The sequence below is a fragment of the Malaclemys terrapin genome, chromosome 15 (assembly GCF_027887155.1).
Source record: "Malaclemys terrapin pileata isolate rMalTer1 chromosome 15, rMalTer1.hap1, whole genome shotgun sequence".
Classification (NCBI taxonomy): Eukaryota; Metazoa; Chordata; order Testudines; family Emydidae; genus Malaclemys; species Malaclemys terrapin.
In genome coordinates, this window is record NC_071519.1 from 11,645,927 (window position 1) to 11,669,669 (window position 23,743).

At 53.4% G+C, this 23,743-nt stretch overlaps 1 protein-coding gene across 1 annotated transcript in view; it reads left to right on the plus strand.

The window, feature by feature from the left end:
* Positions 1-7,448: 7,448 nt before the first annotated feature.
* Positions 7,449-23,743, plus strand: part of LOC128823032 (zinc finger protein RFP-like) — a 46,173-nt gene continuing 29,878 nt past the window's right edge. The window contains exons 1-5 of the mRNA XM_054005061.1: positions 7,449-7,865; positions 9,650-9,745; positions 10,883-11,113; positions 11,415-11,437; positions 11,728-11,843. Coding sequence (XP_053861036.1) covers positions 7,449-7,865; positions 9,650-9,745; positions 10,883-11,113; positions 11,415-11,437; positions 11,728-11,843 — 883 coding nt within the window. The remainder of the gene's footprint in view (positions 7,866-9,649; positions 9,746-10,882; positions 11,114-11,414; positions 11,438-11,727; positions 11,844-23,743) is intronic.

Here is a 23,743-nt window from a genome sequence, read left to right on the forward strand (position 1 = left end):
CAACGCTGTGCAGAGGAAAAGTGCAATTCACGTTGTGTTTTCGTAGCAAACACTTCCTGAAAACAGGCATAAGTCATGAGTTGCCAGGCTCTTTAGCAACGACCTCTGTGTTTCTAGTATAGCACTTCCCTGTGGGTTTTTTTTACTGTGACTTTTCATTTGGAATTTTTAATTCTAAATTTTTCTTCTTATTTTTATGGCACAAGTTGAGTCTGTTGGATCATGTGACTTCCAATCAGACAGTTTGTTAGGGGGCTTTCCCTCCACCCTCCCACTTCCCTGGTTCTTGTCAGGCAGACAGGAAGCAGCAAAAGACCAGAAGTCCGAAGCGCAGATAACGCAATGTTTATTGGGGTTAGTTTCCAAGTAGGCATATTCCAAAGCGCTTCACACCAGTCGGGCTTCTCTCTATACGTGATAGAGTCTGGTCCCCAGTGTTCCCTGCACAGCTCTGACTCCACAAAGCATTTACCTCACGTCCCCCTTCCCGGCTCCGACCCCGCAGAGCGTTTTCCCCACGTCCCCCTTCCTGGGTCCGACCCCGCAAAGTGTTTTCCCTGCGTCCCCCTTCCCGGCTCCGACGCCGCAGAGCATTTTCCCTGCGTCCCCCTTCCTGGCTCCAACGCCACAGAGCATCTTCCCCACATCCCCCTTCCCGGCTCTGACGCCACAGAACCTTTACCCCACATCCCCCTTCCCGACTCCGCAGAGTGTTTTCCCCACGTCCCCCTTCCCAGGTCCGACCCCGCAGAGCGTCTTCCCCGTGTCCCCCTTCCTGGCTCCGACGCTGCAGAGCATCTTCCCCGCATCCCCCTTCCCGACTCCGCAGAGCGTTTTCCCCATGTCCCCCTTCCCGGCTCCGAAGCCGCAGAGCCTTCCTGTGTCCCTGTTCCCCAGTGTCATTTCCCAATTCCCACCTCCTCCTCCTTTGCAGGCCCAAATATACCTGCACTGCAGGCCCACAGTCCCGCCCCTTACAATTAGGGTCATGTTCCATTTTGGGTCTGGGGTCTTCATCCCACCCCTTTTGTACCCCATGGGATGGGTAAGGACTGCAGTCAGGGACAGGCATTTCTTTGGTCTTTTAGTGTTTTTAGGGTGACCAGAAAGCAAGTGTGAAAAATCAGGATGGGGGTGGGGGGTAATAGGAGGCTATATACGAAAAAGACCCCAAAATCAGGACTGTCCCTATAAAATCAGGACCTCTGGTCACCCTAAGTGTTTTATACCTTCCCCCACACACACACGCCCCTTTGTCCCTCCCGACTAGTTGCTTGACTTTGCTTTGAGATAGGGGTTGAGGCAATCTTAAAGTGTGCTCTGCATCAGGGCCGGCTTTAGGCCGATTCAGCCGATTCGGCTGAATTGGGCCCCGCGCCAAGAGGGCCCCACGCTGCAGCTGTCCGCCCCGCCCCCAGCTCACTTCCCCCTCCTCCCCTCCCCTGAACGCTCCGCCCCCTCCCCTGCTTACCGCGAATCAGAGATTCGCGGGAAGTCTGAGACGAAGCAGGGGCGGGCTGGCAGCACGAGGTAAGCTGGGGTGGGGGGGGGGGGGCGGGAGAAGGGCTCCGGGGAGGCGCGGCCCGTTCCCGCAGGCCCCAGCGGCTCTGGCCCGGCTTGGCTCCAGCCCGGCCCCCGGGGCCCGGCTCCGGCCCGGCCTGGTCCCCGCGGCTCGGGTCCCCCCCCCCGGCGCGGCTTGGATCCCCCCCCCCGGCGCAGCCCCCACGGCGTGGCTCGGGTTCCCCTCCCCCACGCAGCCCCCGCGGCGCGGCTCGGGTCCCCACGTCCCCGTCCCCCCCGCGGCGCGGCGCGGCTCGGGTCCCCTGTCCCCCCCCGTCCCCCCCGCGGCGCGGCTCGGGTCCCCTGTCCCCCCCCGTCCCCGCGGCTCGGGTCCCCCCGTCCCCGCGGCACGGCTCGGGTCCCCCCGTCCCCCCCCGCGGCGAGGCGCGGCTTGGGTCATCCCCGCGGCGCGGCTCGGGTCCCCCCGTCTTCCCCCCCCGCGGCGCGGCTTGGGTCGTCCCGTCCCCCCCCCGCGGCGCAGCTCGGGTCCTGGGGGCGGCTAGGAATCGGGCCCCGCTCTTGCTAAAGCCGGCCCTGCTCTGCGTAACACTTCAACTGCTCTTTCCTGTTCCCATTGTACTAACAAATCCAGATGACTAGGCAGAAGCAACCTCACAGTATCTTTGTCCCTGGTTTACACATCTTAGTGTAAGAGTATCAAAAAGTCCAACCCAAAATTCTACCCCAGGCTAACAAACCGACCTAGATACTAACACTGATTTCCTGGCCTGGTGTCAAAACTTGTATTTGAGGCACCAAGGGGGGGTTGCCTTTCTCAATTGTTATTTTGCCTCTCAATCCAGCCCTTAGTGCTTTTTCGCATGTCACTGCTTGTGTGTGAAATTTGGTTCCCAAATATTCACTAAGGGTCGTATACGATCTCCTATTAAATCCTTCTCAAAGGCAAAAAATCTACTGTAATTTTTGCTGAACATAAGAACGGCCGTACTGCGTCAGAGCAACGGTCCAGCTAACGCAGTATCCTGGCTTCCAGTCGTGGCCAGTGCCAGGTGCTTCAGAGGGAATGAACAAGAACTGGTTAATCACCTCGTGATCCATCCCCTGTCGTCCACACCCAGCATCAGGCAGTTTAGGGACATCCTAATAACCATTGGTGGACTTAGTATCTAACTCTTTTTGAACCCAGTTATAGTTTTGGCCTTCACAACCTAATGAACATTTAACTTCCCCTTAGGCTCTGAGTTTCATTGATTTCAATCCTTGATTTCACTGGAAGGTAGCAGCACAAGTGGAATTCAGAAACCTAAGCCCTTGTCAGCATCCATCCCTAATTCCCACTCACTGGGGCTCTGATTCGAGCTGATCACAACATTCAAATGTCAAAAGAGGACTTCTCTGTGACAACATGTGCAAAAACGTTCCCACTGTTCCCCCGAGCTCCAGTTTGGACCCACACACGGGTTGCTCTGGGCCAAGGCTGGGCTCTTGCACAAGATCTTGCCTAGTACAGTCATGTGGCTGGTTTCAGATCTCTCTCCCTTTCACGGTGAGAAAGCGATTCATGACAATATGAACAGCCAGTGTCTGCCTGAGTCTGCAGACAGCCCCCCGGACTGCGAAGCACAGCGAGCATTACAACCTGGGTGGAGGTCTACTAGCTCCATGGAGACCACCTGAACAGACCTGGTCCCCGCTGCTCTTGGGGGCACCTGGGCTAATTGGTGAGGAGGGGTTTCTGCTTTTCTGGATTCTGCTGGATTGGCTTCTCTTTGAGATGGTTCACCTCCCCCGCCCCCCACCCCCACACTTAGGATAGGAGCTCACTCTGTTAGCAGATATTTAACACCCACTAGCAGCCAGCCCCACACCCGATGCACCCCTCCCCCTGGCCGGCCCCATCAATCAGCTCCTCCCCCTCCCTCCCGCACTCAGGGGAGGGGGTGGAACTGGGCAGGAAGAGGTGGGGTGGAGGCAGGAAGAGGTGGGGTGGGGCCTTGGGGGAAGGGGTGGAGTATGAGTATGAGGCTGGGCCGGGGATGGAGCAGGGGTGGGAAGAGGTGGGGTGAGGGTGGGGAAAGGAGGAAGCCGGCGCCTGTGTCACTTAACTCCCGTCCTTCATTCTGACCCGCAGGCTCCAGGGGTCAGACTTTGTGGTACGAAGGTGATATTGCACTTGTTATACACCTCTACCCCGATATAACGCGACCCGATATAACATGAATTCGGCTATAACGCGGTAAAGCAGTGCTCCGGGGGGGTGGGGCTGCACACTCCGGCGGATCAAAGCAAGTTCGATATAACGCGGTTTCACCTATAATGCAGTAAGATTTTTTGGCTCCCGAGGACAGCGTTATATCGGGGTAGAGGTGTACCAAGAAAATAAAAACCAGCAGGATCTTATTAAAGGGGATAAGACAATATGCTGCATTTATTGTGACTACAGAAAGAATTACAGTAAGCAATCGGTTACAGCTATAACATTTCATTCATTCACTCAGACACTCAGAGTTCTGGGAGGCTGTGATAGTTACCAGCCTGGAGGTTGCTCGTGCCAGGCGGCCTAGACACGAGGATGGAGCCGAGTCTTGTCAGATGCGCATCCGATGCTCCTGGGGGGGTGGTCGCAGAACCAGACTCACAGTCCTCAGTCTTTAGGGTCTGTCTTTATAGGAATTCATCCTCATCCAAATTCATAGGGTTTGCTTCGTCATGCTGTTCTCAGATTTGAAGTGATAATCAATCACCGTTCTCACATTTGAAATGATAGTCCATCATGCAGATGGCCCAGCAGTGACAGTTTGTTGTTATCCGGTTCTTCGGCCCTCCTGTCCAAAGGCAGCATGCGAGCTGATTTTCAGTGGCACTCACACTGCCCGGGCCCTGGCCACCAGTCTGGGGGGTTCTGCATTTTAATTTAATTTTAAATGAAGCTTCTTAAACATTTTAAAAACCTTATTTACTTTACATACAACAATAGTTTAGTTCTATATTATAGACTTATAGAAAGAGACCTTCTAAAAATTTTAAAATGTATTACCGGCACATGAAACCTTAAATTAGAATGAATAAATGAAGACTCGGCACACCACTTCTGAAAGGTTGCCAACCCCTGCCCTACAGGGTTTTCTGGTTATCTCCATCCTGCACATTCTTCAGCCAAACGTTCCTAGGTAGTTATTATTTATCAGGCTGGCACTTCAACCTTTTATTACTCATTCAAACATTCAAACACATTTACAATCATACCCTATTTCACTTAACATAACCATTCTCAAATCACTGGGGCATGACAGACTCCAATGAATCCATCCATGCCACTTGTCACACATGAAAAGAAAACAAGCAAGATAGGAATGTAAAAGTGGAGGAACAACAAATCTTGTTCCTGAATTCAGAAAAACATTTGTAACGTTGTTATCTTACCACTTTTAGGACAAACTCTTAGTCTCTGAATGTTTTTTTACAATTAGCACAGACCTTGCAAATTAACAGGCCTGCTTCACTTAGCACAAACTCAAGCAAGGCTGAGAGACATATCTCTTTCTAATAATACAAGCCAAATCCGGGGTCTGTACCGGACCATATTTTCCCCAAAATAATTAATGTATTAATTATTACTTTTAATCCGACACAGTTGCAGTAGGTTTTATTTTTATTCTATGTATTATCTGGATCATTCTCGTACCCCCAAACCCTGATCAAAGATCCTGGCCGAGATTTATGTTTTTTCACATCCCCCCTGTCCAGTCTAAATCTGGGATACTGAATTAGCGGGTGAAATTTTAATCCTGTGTAATGCATATACATTAAAAAAAAAACAGCAGAAAGGCAGATTAGGTTACTCAAGTGTAGATAGATTTTCACCACAGCCTCAACTTTGAAAAGCAAAGAAATATGCATTTCAAGGGAATACCTACTCCATTCTCTGCTACAGAGTCTGTGGAACTCCTTGCCAGAGGAAGTTGTGAAGGCCAAGACTATAACAGGGTTCAAAAAAGAACTGGATAACTTCATGGAGGATAGGTCCGTTAATGGCTATTAGCCAGGGTTGGCAGGGATGGTGTCCCTAGCCTCTGTTTGCCAGAAACTGGGAATGGGCAACAGGATGGATCACTTGATGATTCCCTGTTCTGTTCATTCCCTCTGGGGCACCTGGCATTGGCCACTGTCAGAAGACAGGATACTGGGCTAGATGGACCTTTGGTCTGACCCAGTGTGGCTGTTCTTATGGACACACTCCTAAAACCATTGTCAGCGGGACGCTGCCCCAGCCCAGATATGTGCCTTTGACAGGACGTGGTCTATGCGCTGCACTCAATGTATTCATCTCACTCGCCCTGCAAAGCAAATCCTTAATTCTGACCTCAGCAAACATGGTTTGTGCCTGGAACAGAGCCAGGGCCCAGGTTGCTGAAGGAGTTTAGGCTTAAGGATACTTGGAAAGAAGTGGCAAGAGCAGGGCCAGCTTTAGCAAGAGCGGGGCCCGATTCCTGGGGGCGTGGCTTGCCACAAGCTCCGGCCGGGGGGGCCGGACCCAGACCCGCTCAGCCAGGGGGGCTGAGCTGGGGGGGCCAGATCCGGACCCGGACCCGCTCAGCTGGGGGGGCCGAGCCGGGGGGGCCGGACCCGGACCCGCTCAGCCGGGGGGGCCGGACCCGGACCCGCTCAGCCGCAGGGGCCGGACCCGGACCCGCTCAGCCGCAGGGGCCGGACCCGGACCCGCTCAGCCGGGGGGGGGGCCGAGCCGCAGGGGCCGGACCCGGAGCCGCTCAGCCGGAGGGGGGCCCGAGCCGCGGGGGCCCGAGCCGGACCAGGAGCCGCTCAGCCGCGGGGGGGCCCGAGCCACGGGGGCCAGGGCCAGACCTGGACCTGGAGCCGCTCAGCCGGGGGGCCGAGCCGCCGGACCCGAGCCGGCCCGGGCCGGAGCCAAGCTGCGGGGCCTGAGCCGGAGCCGAGCCGAGGGGGCCGGGCTGGAGCTGAGCTGGGGGGCCGGACAAGGGCCGGGCCCGAACCGGGACACGGGGCCTGGGCCGGAGCTGAGCCGAGCGGGCCGGGTCGGCGCCCCGGGGCCGGAGCTGGACTGGGTCGCGCCTCCCCGGAGCCCTTTTCACACCCCCTGCCACCCCAGCTTACCTGGTGCTGCCAGCCTGTCTGCCCGCCCCTGCTTCTTTTCAGACTTCCCGCGAACCTCTGATTCAGGGGGCGGAGCGTGCAGGGGAGGGGAGGAGGGGGAAGTGAGCTGGGGGCGGGGTGGAGAGCTGCGGCGCGGGGCCCTCTTGGCGCGGGGCCCAATTCAGCCGAATCGGCTGAATCGGCCTAAAGCCGGCCCTGGGCAAGAGTCTCCCCTAATCACATGCTTTCAGGAGCTGGGGGTCTAACAAACACAGCAAATATCGTGAGACTCCATGAGATGAAATCATGGGAGCTGGCAACGCACTGAGCCAGAGCAGCCCTGGTTTAAGTGAGAAGCAGATATTTGAAACACTGATTCCAGCTTAGCTGAGTTTTTAGCCTGTAAAAAGAACAGGAGTCCTTGTGGCACCTTAGAGACTAACACATTTATTTGAGCATTAGCTTTCGTGAGCTACAGCCCACTTCATCGGATGCAGCCTGTGAGTTTCAAACTATCCCTCCTTAAACACCTGCTCTGGCAAGCCCATCTGTACCGGTGGCTGCTGGCACCCACGAGAGGTCCTAGTGACCCTCTACACCGGCACAGCGGCTGTTTGCAGGTGGGGCAGAGCTTTATTGGCACTTTGATCACAAAAGCCCCCGGGGCTGGTAATGTTACCAGGGGGCTTGTTCCGATGCAGCAAACAGCGTGAGTCAATTCCAGGAAAGGAAACACCCAGTTCCTGTAGCAGGTGGAGTGCACCTCTGAATTCAGGAAAGTGAAACTTACCACTGGGGCTCTCTAGACAGAAGCCATGGCTGCAGAGAGCCCTGCACGATGTCTCCAGGCTGAAGCTAGTTGCCCCATCTGTCGGGAGTATTTTAAAGACCCGGTGATTATAGACTGCGGGCACAGTTTCTGCAGAGCCTGCATCACCCAGTGCTGGGAAGGGTCGGACACAGACGTCTCCTGTCCTCAGTGCGGAGAAACTGCTCAGCAGAGAAACCTCACACCCAACAGGCAGCTGGCGAATGTCCTAGAAATTGTCCAACAGCTGAGTTTACGGGGAATTGAGGATGCAGGATGGGAGAGAGTGTGCGGGGAGCACCGGCAGCCTCTCAAGCTGTTCTGTGAAGAGGATCAAGCCCCCATCTGCGTGATGTGTGATGCATCCCGGGCTCACGCCGCTCACACGGTGGTTCCCATCCGGGAGGCTGCCCAGGAGTACGAGGTAAGGAATCGCTGCCCCGTCTAATTCATTCTAACTGCATTTTAATGACAGGTTCATTTCACCCCAACTTGCTGATCAGACTCTATTTCTCCCCCCGGCATCTTTCTGCTCTGTAAAGCTTTCACTGTATGAACAGTAGGGTGCCCAGACAGCAAGTGTGAAAAATCGGGACGGGGGTGGGGGGTAATAGGAGCCTATATAAGACAAAGCCCCAAATATCGGGACTGTCCCTATAAAATCGGGACCTCTGGTCACCCTAATGAACAGTGATATGGAAAGAAATGTATAGAACAGGGGTAGGCAACCTATGGCACACGTGCCAAAGGCGGCACGCAAGCTGATTTTCAGTGGCACTCACACTGCCCGGGTCCTGGCCACCGGTCCGGGGGGCTCTACATTTTAATTTTAAATGAAGCTTCTTAAACATTTAAAAAACCTTATTTACTTTACATACAACAATAGTTTAGTTCTATATTATAGACTTCTAGAAAGAGACTTTCTAAAAACGTTAACATGTATGACTGGCACGCGACACCTTACATTAGAGTGAATCAATGAAGACTCGGCTCACCACTTCTGAAAGGTTGCCGGCCCCCGGCATAGAGGGATGTGGCGTGAGAGGCAGAAATGAAGGCAGGACAGATGACTGATGTGGGCGACGTTTCTCTGGGAAGCTGGAGCGCCATTTTCAAATCACTTCCCCCGGTGAAATAAGGGAACTTGCAACTCAAATGAAACTGTGGAAGGATCGGTGAGGTTTCGGTCACGTGCGCTGCAGGCCAGTGTACCTGGGAGTGCTGCCTTCAGACCAGAGAAGGGGGACTTGTATCACAGTCTGTATCATCCAGGCAGCTCCTGCAGACCAAGCATGAGACCTGACCTCCACTGGACTGGGCCCTGCACAAAACAGTGGGGGACAATCCCGGCCTTGTGCATCTCCCAGAGTCCATTGCTTCTGGTACCTTTGCTAGGAACGGGGGGGGGGGGGGGTCGCTACCCAGAGGGCATTGCAAATGAAAGGGATTGGGATCTCATAAAGCAACCGTTCTTAACACAAATCACCCGCCCAAGTGCTTAGCCCAGTTCTGTCCAACCCGTCCAATCCCCCAGGGTTCAGGGCTGAAATTCAATGGGAGTTGGGCTCCTTTGAGCATCCCAGATGGTATTTCTAACCATGGTGGCTTCTGGGGTTGGTAGCACTTTGTTAGTTAAGCCTTCTAAACAATTGGGTTATTGATTCACCACCATGTGACTCCAGCTTTCTCCCCTGGTTTAACTCAATGGAGGAAAAGGACAAATAATTCTCAGCTGCCTGAATATAAAACACTCCCAGTCTCCATTCATGAGGAATCATTTCCTTCATGTCCCTGATGTCAGAAAGGGCTAACAGTGTGATGAAGTGGGGCTGTTCTTAATACTGTGTGGGTGCCTCAGTTTCTGGCCGACCCTCCGTCTCCTGGCAACTAATGGCCAGGGCCCTTCCCCGTTTTGCAAGGATATGCTAAAGGTGTGGGAGAACAAAGAGGTCAGGTGACCTCCTGGCCCGGGAAAGGGACAAAGCCCAGAGAAGGAGGGGCTGGAGGGCGTTTCAGTTTGGAGCTGGCTAGGGATGAGGAGTGAGGTGAGGGCAGATGGGGGTATCTGGCTCGTTGGGCCCCAGAATGTGGGGAGCAGTTCCAGAGCATCGCCCGGGGACTCCATGACAGACCGTCATCTACAGATTCTTGGGTGGGAAAACACTCACTAGACACAAATAAACAACCAATGCATTTCTGTTTCACCAGCAGACGTTCCAGGCCCATTTGAAGACTCTGAAGGAAGAGAAAGAAAAGCTGAAGGGATTTAAAGTGACTGGCGAGGGGACAAGCCAGCAGTATCGGGTAGGTCCCTGTTGTTATTAACCAGCAAGGAGCTGGGGAAGGGAGATCTCTTTGTAGGCAGATTCCTCTGTGGCCTTGGGGAATGAGGAATCATAGTATATCAGGGTTGGAAGAGGTCTCAGGAGGTATCTAGTCCAACCCCCTGCTCAAAGCAGGACCAACCCCAACTAAATCATCCCAGCCAGGGCTTTGTCAAGCCTGACCTTAAAAACCTCTAAGGAAGGAGATTCCACCACCTCCCTAGGGAACCCGTTCCAGTGCTTCCCCACCCTCCTAGTGAAAAAGTTTTTCCTAATATCCAACCTAAACCTCCCCAACTGCAACTTGAGACCATTACTCCTTGTTCTGTCATCTGGTACCACTGAGAACAGCCGAGCTCCATCCTCTTTGGAACCCCCCTTCAGGTAGTTGAAAGCAGCTATCAAATCCCCCCTCGTTCTTTTCTTCTGCAGACTAAACAATCCCAGTTCCCTCAGCCTCTCCTCATAAGTCATGTGCTCCAGCCCCTGAATCATTTTTGTTGCCCTCCGCTGGACTCTTTCCAATTTTTCCACATCCTTCTTGTAGTGTGGGGCCCAAAACTAGACACAGTACTCAGGACTTGTTGTGTGCGTTGTTCCATGACCAGGGATTAGAGTCATGTCTGCACCCGCACACCTGCAGGGGGCCTGAGAAGGCCTCTCCCAGGATCAGGCCCACCTCATTTTCTACAGCAGCGAAGCTCCCATTCCAAGGAATGAGTTAACTTCTAGCTCTTGTGGCTTTCCTAACTCTCCTTCCAAGCTGAACGGACTATATCCCAGAAAGTGCCGTCAGCCGGAGCCCGCAGGCATTTCTTGCACTATTAAATAATTGTTTCATTCTTTTTTCTTCTCTGGCATCTTTGCCTCCTGCTGCTCTGGGTCACGATTGAGACAGGTCTCTGATGACATAGTGCCCTGCCCCTGTCAGACATGGACACATCCCATGAAGAGATATTAGGAACAAAGAGGAAGGTGTTACGAAATCCGCTCCCTAGTAACTACTGTGTCAAGTGTCAGATGTAAGGCAATTCTCTCTCCTGCACGCTCAGCACTTGTGAAAGACCCTAGACGTTCTCTATATGTCCCTTCCCCCACCCCTTTTTTAAAAAACCAGATACAGACAGAAAAGGAGAGGCGGGAGATTGTGTCTGAGTTTCAGCAACTGAAGACGTTTCTGGAGGAAGAAGAGCGACTCCTGCTGGCCCAGCTGGAAAAGTTGGACGAGGAGATTGTGAAGCTACAGCATGACAACGTCACTCAACTCTCTGAGGAGATTTCCCGGCTCAGCGAGCTGATCCGTGAGCTGGAGGGGAAGTGTCAGAAGCCAGCGAGTGAATTGCTGCAGGTGAGACTGAGTTAAATACATCCCAGATCCCGACACAGGGACAGGACAGCATGGGCACTGGGGTCCAGCCATCACAGCTCACAGCGTGACTCAGTGTGTGCATTGCTGATGTGTGAATTATTGTTGCTCTTGGACAAGTTACAGACTTATTCCTGTTTGAGATGACATTAACTCAACCAATGCATGGCCCTGGGGCCAGGGCAGTGCCTCTTTCCCCATTATCTGCAAAATCCCTTTCCCACGTACCCCAGTGTGTGGCATGAGGGACTGAGATTGTTTTTCTCTCTCCCCCCCCCTCTAGGATACCAGAAGCGCCTTGAGCAGGTACGTGGCTCTCCCTCCCTCCCTCACGATACAAGAGTCTGGAATTATCTAGTACGTGGGAAAGATGGGTCTCTTTCATCCTCGGCTCTGCTCTCTGCAGGCCAGGTTGGAAGGATATTAATGGGGCCTATGGGGGAAGATTGCACAGCCCTGGGCTGTGCTGCACCGGCTCGGAGGCTGGGAGGAGAGGATTTCTAACTCCAGGCTCCATAGAGCAGCAACTTCCACCAGCAAGGAATGATAATGAGTCTGTAAACGAAATATAATCACGTGAAATTTTCTCTCTCCAGATGTGAGACGGGGAAGTTCCAGCAGCCAGTGGAGATTTCTCCGGAGCTGGCAGAGAGACGCAGCAATTTCTCCCAGAAAATTTTTGCTCTAACGGAGACTCTGAGGAAGTTCAAAGGTACCAAGAAGGAATCTAGGAGGGGAAATGAGGGTGTGTCTCTGAGACCGTGGGAGGAGATGGGCTCTGGCCAGTCGCTTCATAATTACAATGTGTACCGATTCAATAAAAACCAGAAAGTGGAGAAACGGAGCAGATGTAGCAGGGGCCCAGGCACCGGGATGTCTCACGGTGATTCACTCTGTGAGCTTGGGTAAAATCGTGAAGGTAAAAACATAGCAAAATGTGAGTGCCTCGGTTTCTCTCCCCCAACAACTGAACTGCAGAGCGTGTGCACCAGAGCTGTGACTCACCCACCGCTGCAGCTTGAGCCAGTGGGATATGCAGCACCTTGGAGAACCAGGCCCCCGGGGCCTGAAGTTTGGCCCCCAAAATTTAGACCCTAAATTACAGGTCACTTTTGAAATGTGGACCCAGCCCATCCTTGTGCTCCGGCCGCATGTGGCAGCTCGGGTGGGCCAAAGGTGCAAACCCAGGCGAATCCCTAAAACACAGGAGCCCTTTGTGCCTCCTCCCCAGCAGCTGCAGGCTCAAGGGGTGCTCCTGGGTGGGCAGGAAGTGGAGGCGTTGAGGGAAGGGCGGAGGAGGAATGGGGTGGAGCAGGGATAGAGGGGCGTGGCCTGGGTAAAGCTTTGCCATTCAGGGCCCTGATCCTGCAAAGTCTCCACAAAGCCCATTCATGTCAAATGAGCCAAAGGGTGCAAAGGTCCATTCATACTAAAACTTTTGGCAGGATCTGGGCCTAGGTTATGAAAACATGCCCACGGAGAATGAGCAAAACCGACGGGGGTCTGGAGGAAGAGAGAAATCCCTCTCCCACATCGTATCTGCTGGGGGGAGGTGGGAGGGTTAATGGACATTTCTGTGGATGTGAGATGCTGGAACGAAAGCGAAAATAGAAAAAGTGTCAGATTCTTTGATTAAACATCTAGGCGTGGCCCTGTCCCTCGCCAACGTTTTCTCTCACATAATTAAAACATAGTTCTGTCAGCTAAGAGTGGGGAATGTCTCTGTAAACGTGCCAGCCTGAAACCTCGTCTCTTTTCCCTCTCCAGACACGCTGCCCTCTGAACTGGAGAGAAAAGAAGGGGAACCCCTAGAGTCATACACACCAGGTGAGATTTCACACGGAGATTATCTTTCAAGGAAGAGAAAAATCCCTTGAAAAGATTTTCACGAACTTGTCGCTCACGTCACAAATCAAACCAGTTGTGACGGGGCAAGGCCAGATGGCTATAGTAAAGTAGTGAGGAACAGGTATGTTAGCCCCAGACTAAACAAATCCCTGGTACCATGGCAACCAAATGGCAGTTGCTCCAGGTTAATCAAGACACCTGGGGCCAATTAAGATCCTTCTAGAAAGCAGTGGAGATAGCTAGATTGATTGGGACTCCTGAAGCCAATCAAGGGCTGTCTGGAACTAGTTAAAAACCTCCCAGTTAGTCAGTGAGGCGTTTCAAGAGCTGTAGGAGGAAGCTGCGTTGTTGGAGAGACTGAGGAGTACAAACCATATCAGGCACAAGGAAGGAGGCCCTGAGGTAAGGGTGAAGTGGATCTTGAGGAAGTGGGGGCTGCTGTGGGGAAGTGGCCCAGGGAATTGTACACGTCCTATTTCCAAAAAGTCAGCTTCCATAGCTGCTAATTTTAGGGTCCCTGGGCTGGAGCCCAGAGTAGAGGGCGGGCCCGGGCTCCCCTCTCCCCTCCTTGATTAATCACTGATACTGGGAGACAACAGAGACTGTGCGAGGGAGGGTTGCTTCTCCTCACCTCCCTTGCTGGCTTATGATGAAAATGGCTCAGTAGGCTGTGACCCTTGCCCCTAGAGTGAGAAGGGCTACGTGGAGGGTCACAGCGAGCCTCTGAGGCTAGCGAAATCCGCCAGGAAACGCGGGACCCCCAGAGACAAGGACAGAGATTTGTCACACAGCATTGACCATGACACCGCCCGCCCCCAGCCTCTAAACATAAAAATACAAACACGAAATACGAAGCAGATCCCAAGCAGAGGTCAGACGAACAATCCTGATGCCAGCCTTGGTGCTGAGTTCACACCCACGCCGATGAACAAAGGAACCTACACACAAAGCAAAGGTCCTTAGCGCTGACCCTGGCGCTTCCACACACATCCACATGCCTTTGAAATAGTCAGTTCAGAGGGCTGCCTCTGGCCTGGAGAGGTTCTTCTCCAGTATCCCCTTCCCGTCTCTTCTCCCAGGCCAGGGAGAGGAGAATGGGGTCAGTGTGCAGCTTCCCGCTGGCTTTATATCTGTTGCCTCCCTCCTCTCACTCCCCTCCCTGCAGCTTCAGGTGCTGATGTTCCTCTAATCCCGAGAGAGGAGCAGCCGCAGCAGGGAGATGCAGCCGGGAAAGAGGCAGTTTCTGAAGCCAGCCCGGGGGAGGAACTGTCAGGGCGTCTCTGCCTGGTCTCAGGTTTCAGAGTCCTTGTGGCACCTTAGAGACTAACAAATGTATTTGGGCATAAGCTTTCGGGGGCTAAAACCCACTTCATCAGATGCATGGAGTGGAACATACAGTAGCAGGTATAAATACACAGCACATGAAAAGATGGGAGTTGCCTTACCAAGTGAGGGGTCAGTGCTAATGAGCCAATTCAATTAAATGGAAGAGGGCCATTATCAACAGGAGGAAATATCATTTTTGTAGTGGTAATCAGCGTGGCCCATTTCAAACAGTTGACAAGAAGGGGTGAGTAATAGTAGGGGGAAATTAGTTTTTGTAATGACCCAGCCACTCCCAGTCTTTATTCAGACCTAATTTGAAGATGTGCAGTTTGCAAATTAATTCCAGTTCTGCAGTTTCTCGTTGGAGTCTGTTTTTGACGTTTTTTGGTTGAAGAATGGCCACTTTTAAGTCTGCTACTGAGTGTCCAGGGCGATTGAAGTGTTCTCCAACTGGTTTTTCAAATGGGTTTATTAGATGTCTGGAACGCAGCGTAGAGAGAGTTACAGCCTGGTCCATCGTGGTGAGCCCTGAGCCTACAGCCCTCTGACCCCTCTCTAGTCCCAATTCAGGGGAGTGTGTCCCCAGCTGTCAACAGCCCCCCTAACAACTCCCACCTGGCCCCTCCTTAGCCCTTTGTTCTTCTTCGAGTGATGGTCCCTGTTGTATTCCATGGAGGGTTTACGCCATGTGCCCGGAGCTGGAGCATTTGAAAGTAGGAGCGTTTGCTGGTCCGCGCATGCGCCCTGGCTTCGCGTTATGGTTTTGTCCGAGGCGTTAACAGGCAGGGTGGACCGACCGCACCTTCAGTTCCTCCTCACCGCCACATGATCCGAGTCGGATCTGCTAGTGTCCTCTTGTCTCTCACGCACTTAAACAAACCCCCCCACACACTTTAGAATTGTACAAAGTTCTTTTTATTCAGATTTGTGTTGGTTTTACTCTAGTTTTAGTGTTTAGTGGTAGTTTTAGGAGCTAAGAGACTGTAGGGCTCTGTTTTCACTGGTCCCCACCCCATCCCAATCCAGCACCCATGCCTGGGTACTGGTTTATGCCAGAGACGCCGGAGTGGAAGATCTGCGCCTCCTGTCCGTGTTCGTTCTCAGTCAGTGATGAGCACCAACGCTGCCTCTCCTGCCTGGGAGAAGCTCACATTTCATCCAGGTGCAGCATCGGCCCATCCTTCCCATACGTGAGAAGGCCGGGCTCTTCACCTCGAAAAGCACCATGAGGCCGCAGTCGGATCCAGGCCGGGGAACCACCCTGCATACATCAGTCTGAAAAACCCAGAAGCGCACCTCCAATGGTGGAGATCATGTCCGGTTCCACCGGTACCAGTACTATGGACCCCGTGCCAGGGCCTAGTCGGGAGCCAAGGATGCATGCGCTTAAGGATGGCAGTAAGTCTTCCTCCAGGCCCAAGAAGGCCCATGCGTCTTCCACCAGTTCCAGCCACCGAGAACTGGCGCTTACCAAGGGTCACAAGCACAAGAAGTCACACAGACCTGCCAGATCCACCAGTGCCAACCATCGAGCCACGCACCCCCTAAGTCAAGGGAACCATCGGTTCCGAACCAGCCCTCCGCTCCAGCTCTGGTTCTGGCTACGGCGCATGTGCTGCTAACACCAGGGAGGTTGGAGACGGCACCCGGACCCGATTAACTCTTTGCTCTGGGGGAAGTGAGGTCTCCATTTCTTCCTGCACAGTCGACGCCTAGCGGGGGTATGATCTTCAACTCTGGACTTCCCTCAGTCGAGTCACGCTTCCACCCACTCCCCTACGGTTCAGACAGTCTCCCCCGGTTCCGATGGTACCGCCACTTGAACCGGGCTCTGAGTTCTCATTGGAGGATTTGGATGGAGCACAGGGGCTGCCAATCCTCTACCGCTGCTATGACTATCCAAGGGACCGCCAACTTTGTGAGAGTCCCTTCTTTTTCCCCAATGAGAAACCACTGTTATCCTATTGCCTGGGGCCCTCCACAGCATCCAATGGATCTGTCTTGTTGGCTGCAAGGGGGGTCTTGGCTGCAATATCTACCTTCGGAGCCTCCCCATTCAGCAAGACAGGATTTACCCCTCTCCCCGCTTTGGGTATCTGGAACCAGTTTTGCAAGATGAGTCATTCAGTTCGGCTCTAACAGTGCTGCCGGAACAGAAGTAATTCCCATAATCTTCTCTAGACGCAGCTGTGTCCTCAGCTCAACCCTTGTCTCCAGATCGTTTTCATCATATCCAAGACCTCCTATGCCGGGTGGCTGAGAGACTCCATATTCATCCGCTGGAGGAAGGACAGGAAAAACAGTGGTAGCTTCTTGACACGCTTCAGGCCTCAGTACCGACCAGGGTTGTTCTACCGATCAATGATGCCATTCTTCAGCCAACTTGAACTGTTTGGCGGGCAGAAAAGGGAGTACCATGTACTGGCTAAGGGGTCTGAGTTTCTGTTTTCTCATCCTCCACCCCATTCCCTCATGATACAAGCAGTGATGCACCCTGGCAGACAAGGAGGGTAAACAACTGGACCTTCTGGATACTTTCTCAATTATGGTAAATTGGAGGACTTTACAGACAAGCTTCCCCAGCAAGATCGAGCCCCTTTCCAAGCTATCTAGGAGGAGGGCAAACTGTCCAGGTGCCAGGGGCCCACAAAAGATTAACCCAGTCTTGGGTCTCCTCAGAATCCTGTCCCCCCATTCAACCTATTGCTCTCCAATGGGACTTCAACCTCGTTCTCTCAACATGAATGAAATCACCGTTTGAACCATTGGCTTCATGCTCCCTTGTCCCTTCTTTCCACGAAGGTTACTTCCCTGGTAGCTCTTACTTCCACAAGAAGGGTAGGAGAATTGGGGGCCATGATGGTGGATCCCTCATTCACCATGTTCTGTAAGGACAAAGTTTCCCTGTGCCTGCATCCCAAGTTTCTGCCAAAGGTTGTCTCCTGTATTCATCTTAACCAACTCATAGGAGGAGCGATTCCTTCACTCCCTTGATGTCTGCAGGACCTTGGCCTTCAACCTGCAGAGGGTGAGACTATTTAGGAAATCCCTTTGACTGTTTCTCACTCTAGGCGCTTCCAGACCTGGATAGGGTAGCCACATGGACTAATGTACATACCTTTGCTGTGCATTGCTCCTCAGTGCAAGATTCTGCGGTGGATGATTCATTAATGATCTGGAGGATGGTTTGGACTGCACCCTCAGCAGGTTTTCAGATGACACTAAACTGGGAGGAGTGGTAGATATGCTGGAGGGTAGGGATAGGATACAGAGGGACCTAGACAAATTAGAGGATTGAGCCAAAAGAAACCTGATGAGTTTCAACAAGGACAAGTGCAGAGTCCTGCACTTAGGATGGAAGAATCCCATGCACTGCTACAGTGCATGAATACAACCTGAATGGCTAGGCAACAGTTCTGCAGAAAAGGACCTAGGGGTTACAGTGGACGAGAAGCTGGATATGAGTCAACAGTGTGCCCTTGTTGCCAAGAAGGCCAATGGCATTTTGGTCTGCATAAGAAGGGACATTGCCAGCAGATTGAGGGACGTGATCATTCCCCTCTATTCGGCACTGGTGAGGTCTCATCTGGAGTATTGTGTCCAGTTTTGGGCTCCATACTACAAGAAGGATGTGGAAAAATTGGAAACAGTCTAGTGGAGGGCAACAAAAATGATGAGGGGGCTGGAGCACATGAACTATGAAGAGAGGCTGAGGGAGCTGGGATTGTTTAGTCTGCAGAAGAGAAGAATGAGGGGGGATTCGATAGCTGCTTTCAATTACCTGAAAGGGGGTTCCAAAGAGGATGGATCTAGACTGTTCTCAGTGATATCTGATGACAGAACAAGGAGTAATGGTCTCAAGTTGCAGTGGGGGAGGTTTAGGTTGGATATTACGAAAAAGTTTTTCACCAGGAGGGTGGTGAAGCACTGGAATGGGTTCCCTAGGGAGGTGGTGGAATCTCCTTCCTTAGAGGTTTTTAAGGTCAGGCTTGACAAAGCCCTGGCTTGGATGATTTAGTTGGGGATTGGTCCTGCTTTGAGTAGGGGGTTAGACTAGATAACCTCCTGAGGTCCCTTCCAACCCTAATCTTCTATGATTCTATGTCTCGTTTGGCACAGCCGTCCTCCGACCATTCCACCGAGCCAACCTCTTCCTCCCACCTCCTCCAAATTAGGTGCTGCTTGTTAATCACCCTCATTGGAATACAATAGGGACCATCACTCGAAGAAGAGGAGGTTACTAACTGGAGGTGTGGTCCTTACCCGTATTCCAGTCCCCCCCTTGTCCCTCCGCTGCAGATCTGTCCAATTTGTGGTGGAGAAGGAACTGAAGGCATGGTCAGTCCGCCCTGCCCTTTATCACCTTGTGAGGTGAATCAAAGGTGTGTACGCGGCCCAACGGACGTTACTTTCGAATTCTCCAGCTCCAGACGCATAGTGCATGCGTAAACCCTCAGTGGAATACAGGGACCACACATCTCAAAGAACCTCTAGTTACGGGTAAGTAACCTCCTCTTCTCCCGCTGGTCAAACGCAGCTGGCTTCCTGCAGAGTTTGAGCCATCCATGGTTGTTAGTTGCTAGGCGCCAAATGATTGGGTCATTGGAGCGGCCATTGTCTTGTGGGACATTCCATAGACATGGGCCCAGGCTCCAGACAGTCAGGCACCTGTCTCACCTGGATTTCTGACTCTTTGCAGAGGGTAAACAACCTTTTCCCACCCCCTCGTTAACCATACAGCACATGGGGGAAACTGAGGCCCACGCCGCATTCCTACGAAATATTACAGAAAATTCCCACTCCATCACACCCACCCAATGCCATCGCCTACGTCCTACTCACTGGCCTCAAATCACCGGCTCTTCCCCAGGGCTGCATCTTCATCTCTGATCCCTGGGCTGGGAGCGTCGACTGCATTGGGGCGATGAAGCTTCCCAAAGTTGGTACCTGCCTCATCTGGACCCTCCTAATTAAACGTTTTTGATGCCTTCCTTGGGAATGGAGCAGCTCCTGGAGGGCAACAGGGAGCTGCTTGCAGCCTCTATAGTGACAGTAGAAGGCACAGAAGTGGGTCCTGTTACCCAGGTTGAGAAACTGCAGTAACATCTGCCTGGGGCACCTGAGCCTGAGCAGAGGCAGCCCCCCAGGATCCCGGACTGTCCCAGCCAGAATGGGGCAGATGGGGAGTGAAGGATGTTGTCCCAGCTTCTCCCAGGGCTGAATTCTGCCCCTAACGCTCTGCTTGTCTCTCCCCGCCAGTGAATGTGACTCTGGATCCGGACACGGCTCATCCCGAACTCGTCCTCTCTGCGGATGGGAAAAGTGTGACATGGGAATGCGGGCGGCAGGTTCTGCCCGACAATCCGGAGAGATTTGACCGATGTCCCTGCGTGCTGGGCTGTGAGGGCTTCACCTCTGGGAGACATTGCTGGGAGATGGAGGTGGAGGTGGGGGATGAGGGACGCTGGGCGATGGGGGTGGCCAGAGAGTCTGTGAGGAGGAAGGAACGGATCAACCTTAACCCCAAGGAGGGGATCTGGGCGGTGGAGCGGTGGGGGCATCAGTTCCGGGCTCTCACCTCCCCTACGACCCCCCTGGGCCGGGTCCCCAGCAGGATCCGGGTTTCTCTGGACTGTGAACGGGGGCAGGTGACGTTTTCTGACGCGGTTAGCGAGGCCCCGATCTTCACTTTCCCGCCGGGCTCCGTCCCCGGCGAGAGAATCTGCCCCTGGCTCTTAGTAAGATCGAGCAGTGGCGTCAGACTGTGTCTCTGAGATGGGGTGCAGGTGTGTGGGTGTGTGACTATTGTCACCGAGTCCCCGGGCGCAGGTTCGGCTCTGGCTTTTTGGCCGCCCCAGGCAAAAAAAAAACAAAAACCTGCGGCGCAGCCGGAGCGCGGGTACAGGGGGACCGGCTGGAGTGGGGGAAGGGGGAGGGAGTGGGTGGGAGAGAGAGAGAAGGGGGCGGCCAGGGCTACAGCAGGGGTGCTGCCACATGGCCCCTCCCGCTGTGCCGCCGCCTGCCGCGAGGGCTCCGCTCCAGTCGGCGGGGAGGGAAGGAAGAGGGGGCAGGAGGGATAGCTCAGTGGTTTGTGCATTAGCCTGCTAAACCCAGGGTTGTGAGTTCAATCCTTGAGGGGGCCACTTGGGGATCTGGGGCAAAATCAGTACTTGGCCCGGCTAGTGAAGGCAGGGGGCTGGACTCGATGACCTTTCAAGGTCCCTTCCAGCTCTAGGAGATAGGACTGCCCTGCAGGGCGCTCTAGTTCTCTGCGCCGCTGCCCCCTACAGGGCGGCTGGAGCGGAACGACAACAACAACAAAAGTGGCCATGCTGCCCTAGGATTGGGCAGAATGCCGCCTCCAACAATCTGCCGCCCCAAGCACCAGCTGGCTTAGCTGGTGCCTGGAGCCGGCCCTGCCCGGGCGATGCTCTGGAACTGCTCCCTACGAAGCCAGTCAGGACTCTGGGGAGCCTCCTCTCCCTTGGAGCAGACTGTCTTCAGGGCAAGAAGCTCACATGGCTTCACCTTCCTGGGTCTGACCTCAGATCATTCAGCCTCCCCTGCCCTTCCATGCGCTTCCCACAGCGAGTCCGCCCAGGTGGGGTCCTGGGGAAGCCAGAGGGTCCTGCACCCCCACTTCGCAGTCAGATGTGACTCTCAGCCAGCCAGTAAAACAGAGGTTTATTAGATGACAGGAACACGGTCTAAAACAGAGCTTGTAGGTACAGAGAACAGGACCCCTCAGTCAGGTCCATCTTGGGGGGCAGCGAGCCAGACACCCACGTCTGCATCTCACTTCCCGTCCCCCTCCAGCCCCTCCTCCTCTGGGCTTTGTCTCTTTCCCGGGCCAGGAGGTCACTTGATCTCTTTGTTCTCCCACACCTTTAACTATCACCTTGCAGGGGGGAAGGGCTCCGGCCATTAGTTGCCAGGAGATAGAGTGTCGGCCATTTATGCGCACTGGCCCTTTGCTCTGCAACAATCCCACCCCGTAGAGACTTAAGAACTGCATAGGGGAAACCGAGGCACCCACACAGTATTCAGGGTAAACATTAAGAACCGTCCCAGTTCGTCACAACTATCCGACTGGGGACCCTGAAATCAGCCGCTTTAGCCTCATGCAACCTAATCTCTATGGCCTCTGCCTGTGGACTATGGGGGGTAATAGGAGCCTATATAAGAAAAAGTCCCAAAAATCGGGACCTCTGCTCACCCTATATCTATCATACAAATTCTATCACCCTAGGGGCTAGTTTGGATCTTAGGTCTGGGCTGTCAAACTACAGGGATCAGGGACTGATTGAGCTGGAGAAACCAATCTCATTGCCCCAGGGAGCTTCCAGCCTGTTTGTCACTGTCCTCTATGGTCCAGGAAGACTCCGGGGATCTGGGGGAGGAGCCCACTGGGAGTGATAAAATGGGCTCCTCTACCCACAGTCGTCCTAGTCTCTATGACCCTGGAGGACTCCTGTCTACCCAACGCCTGATACCTCATCTCTGTGTCTCCTGGAAGCTCCTCCCCATCCCTCCCTCTCTGCACCAGGGACGGGCAGCAGGGAGGGGGGTGACGAACTCCTGGACCTGCAGGAGGAGCAGATGTGGGGGCTGCAGGGTCAGAACTGATGGTGGGGGTACTGGGGGCAGAAGTGAAGTGGGGGCTGGGCAGGGGGCAGAATTAATAGCTGGGCTGGGGACAGGCAGATGTGGGGGTGGTAGCTGGCAGGGACACAGCCTGCCTGGGAGAGGGAGACCCAGGGACTGGGGAGCTTGGGTGACCTCCAGCCTACCAGGGAAGGGATGCTGTTCTCAGTGGTGGCAGATGACAGAACAAGGAGTAATGGTCTCAAGTTGCAGTGGGGGAGGTCTAGGTTGGATATTAGGAAACACTATTTCACTAGGAGGGTGGTGAAGCACTGGAATGGGTTACCTAGGGAGGTGGTGGAATCTCCATCCTTAGATGTGTTTAAGGCCCGGCTTGACAAAGCCTTGGCTGGGATGATTTATTTGGGAATTGGTCCTGCTTTGAGCAGGGGATTGGACTAGATACCTCCTGAGGTCCCATCCAACCCTGATCTTCTATGAGTCTGGGAAGGATGTGTGTATGGGTTGGGGGGTAATTTAAGTAAATAGGTGTCAAAACTGGATTTATTTGAACTGGTGCATCTGCTTGTGTGGATGCGGCTCCATGGATTAAAAACTGTTTCTCGTCAGATGTTTCAGTCCATTTATTGAAAGGCGCCATATGCACACTACTAAATCTGCCCCCAGAGAATGGCCACAATGCTTCAATCTTGTACAACGTTGGATGGGAACAGATACAGCAGCGGGAGCGGAGAGCACTGGTCACTGTGCAGGATCCAGGCCCCACGGCCCCACATCTGCAGGGGGGCACCATGTGGGTGCAGGGGTTTGGTCCATTGGGGGCTGCTCGGAGAGGGAAGAGGCAGCACCCAGGGTGTTGGGCCGAGGTCCAGGAAACAGCAGCCAGATAAATGGGGTTGAGTGACGGCTACAGATCACAAGGGACACATTCAGCAGGAGAAAACCCATGCAGCAAAGAGATCCTTCCCCTTAACATTCCCTCTCTGCTAACAGCATCCAGCTGTCCAGAAAAGGCAGGAGGGGAAGAAGCTAATGTACAGCCTGTGTCTACTTCATTTTAATTAGCTGTAGCCAGAACAGCGTTTCCAGTCACCGCCCCTCTCCCGCCATAGTCAAATTTCTTATTGTGGTTTCACACGGCCGCTTCCCAGACTCTCAAGACCCACCTCGCTGCTGGAAAAGGCTGTTTCAGGGAAGAGCCCAAGCATCACATGAGGAAATGCTTGACACTAAACTAGGAGGCGTGGTAGATACACGGGAGGGTAGGGATCGGATACAGAGGGACCTAGACAAATTAGAGGATTGGGCCAAAAGAAACCTGATGAGGTTCAACAAGGACCTGCACTTAGGATGGAAGAATCCCATGCACTGCTAGAGACTAGGGACCGAGTGGCCAGGCAGCAGTTCTGCAGAAAAGGACCTAGGGGTTACAATGGACGAGAAGCTGGATATGAGTCAACAGTGTGCCCTTGTTGCCAAGAAGGCTAACAGCATTTTGGGCTGCATAAGTAGGAGCATTCCCAGCAGATCGAGGGACATGATCATTCCCCTCTATTCGACATTGGTGAGGCCTCATCTGGAGTATTGTGTCCAGTTTTGGGCCCCACACTACAAGAAGGATGTGGAAAAATTGGAAAGAATCCAGCGGAGGGCAACAAAAATGATTAGGGGGCTGGAGCACATGACTTATGAGGAGAGGCTGAGGGAACTGGGATTTTTAGTCTGCAGAAGAGAAGAATGAGGGGGGATTTGATAGCTGCTTTCAACTACCTGAAGGGGGGTTCCAAAGAGGATGGATCTAGACTGTTCTCAGTGGTAGCAGATGACAGAACA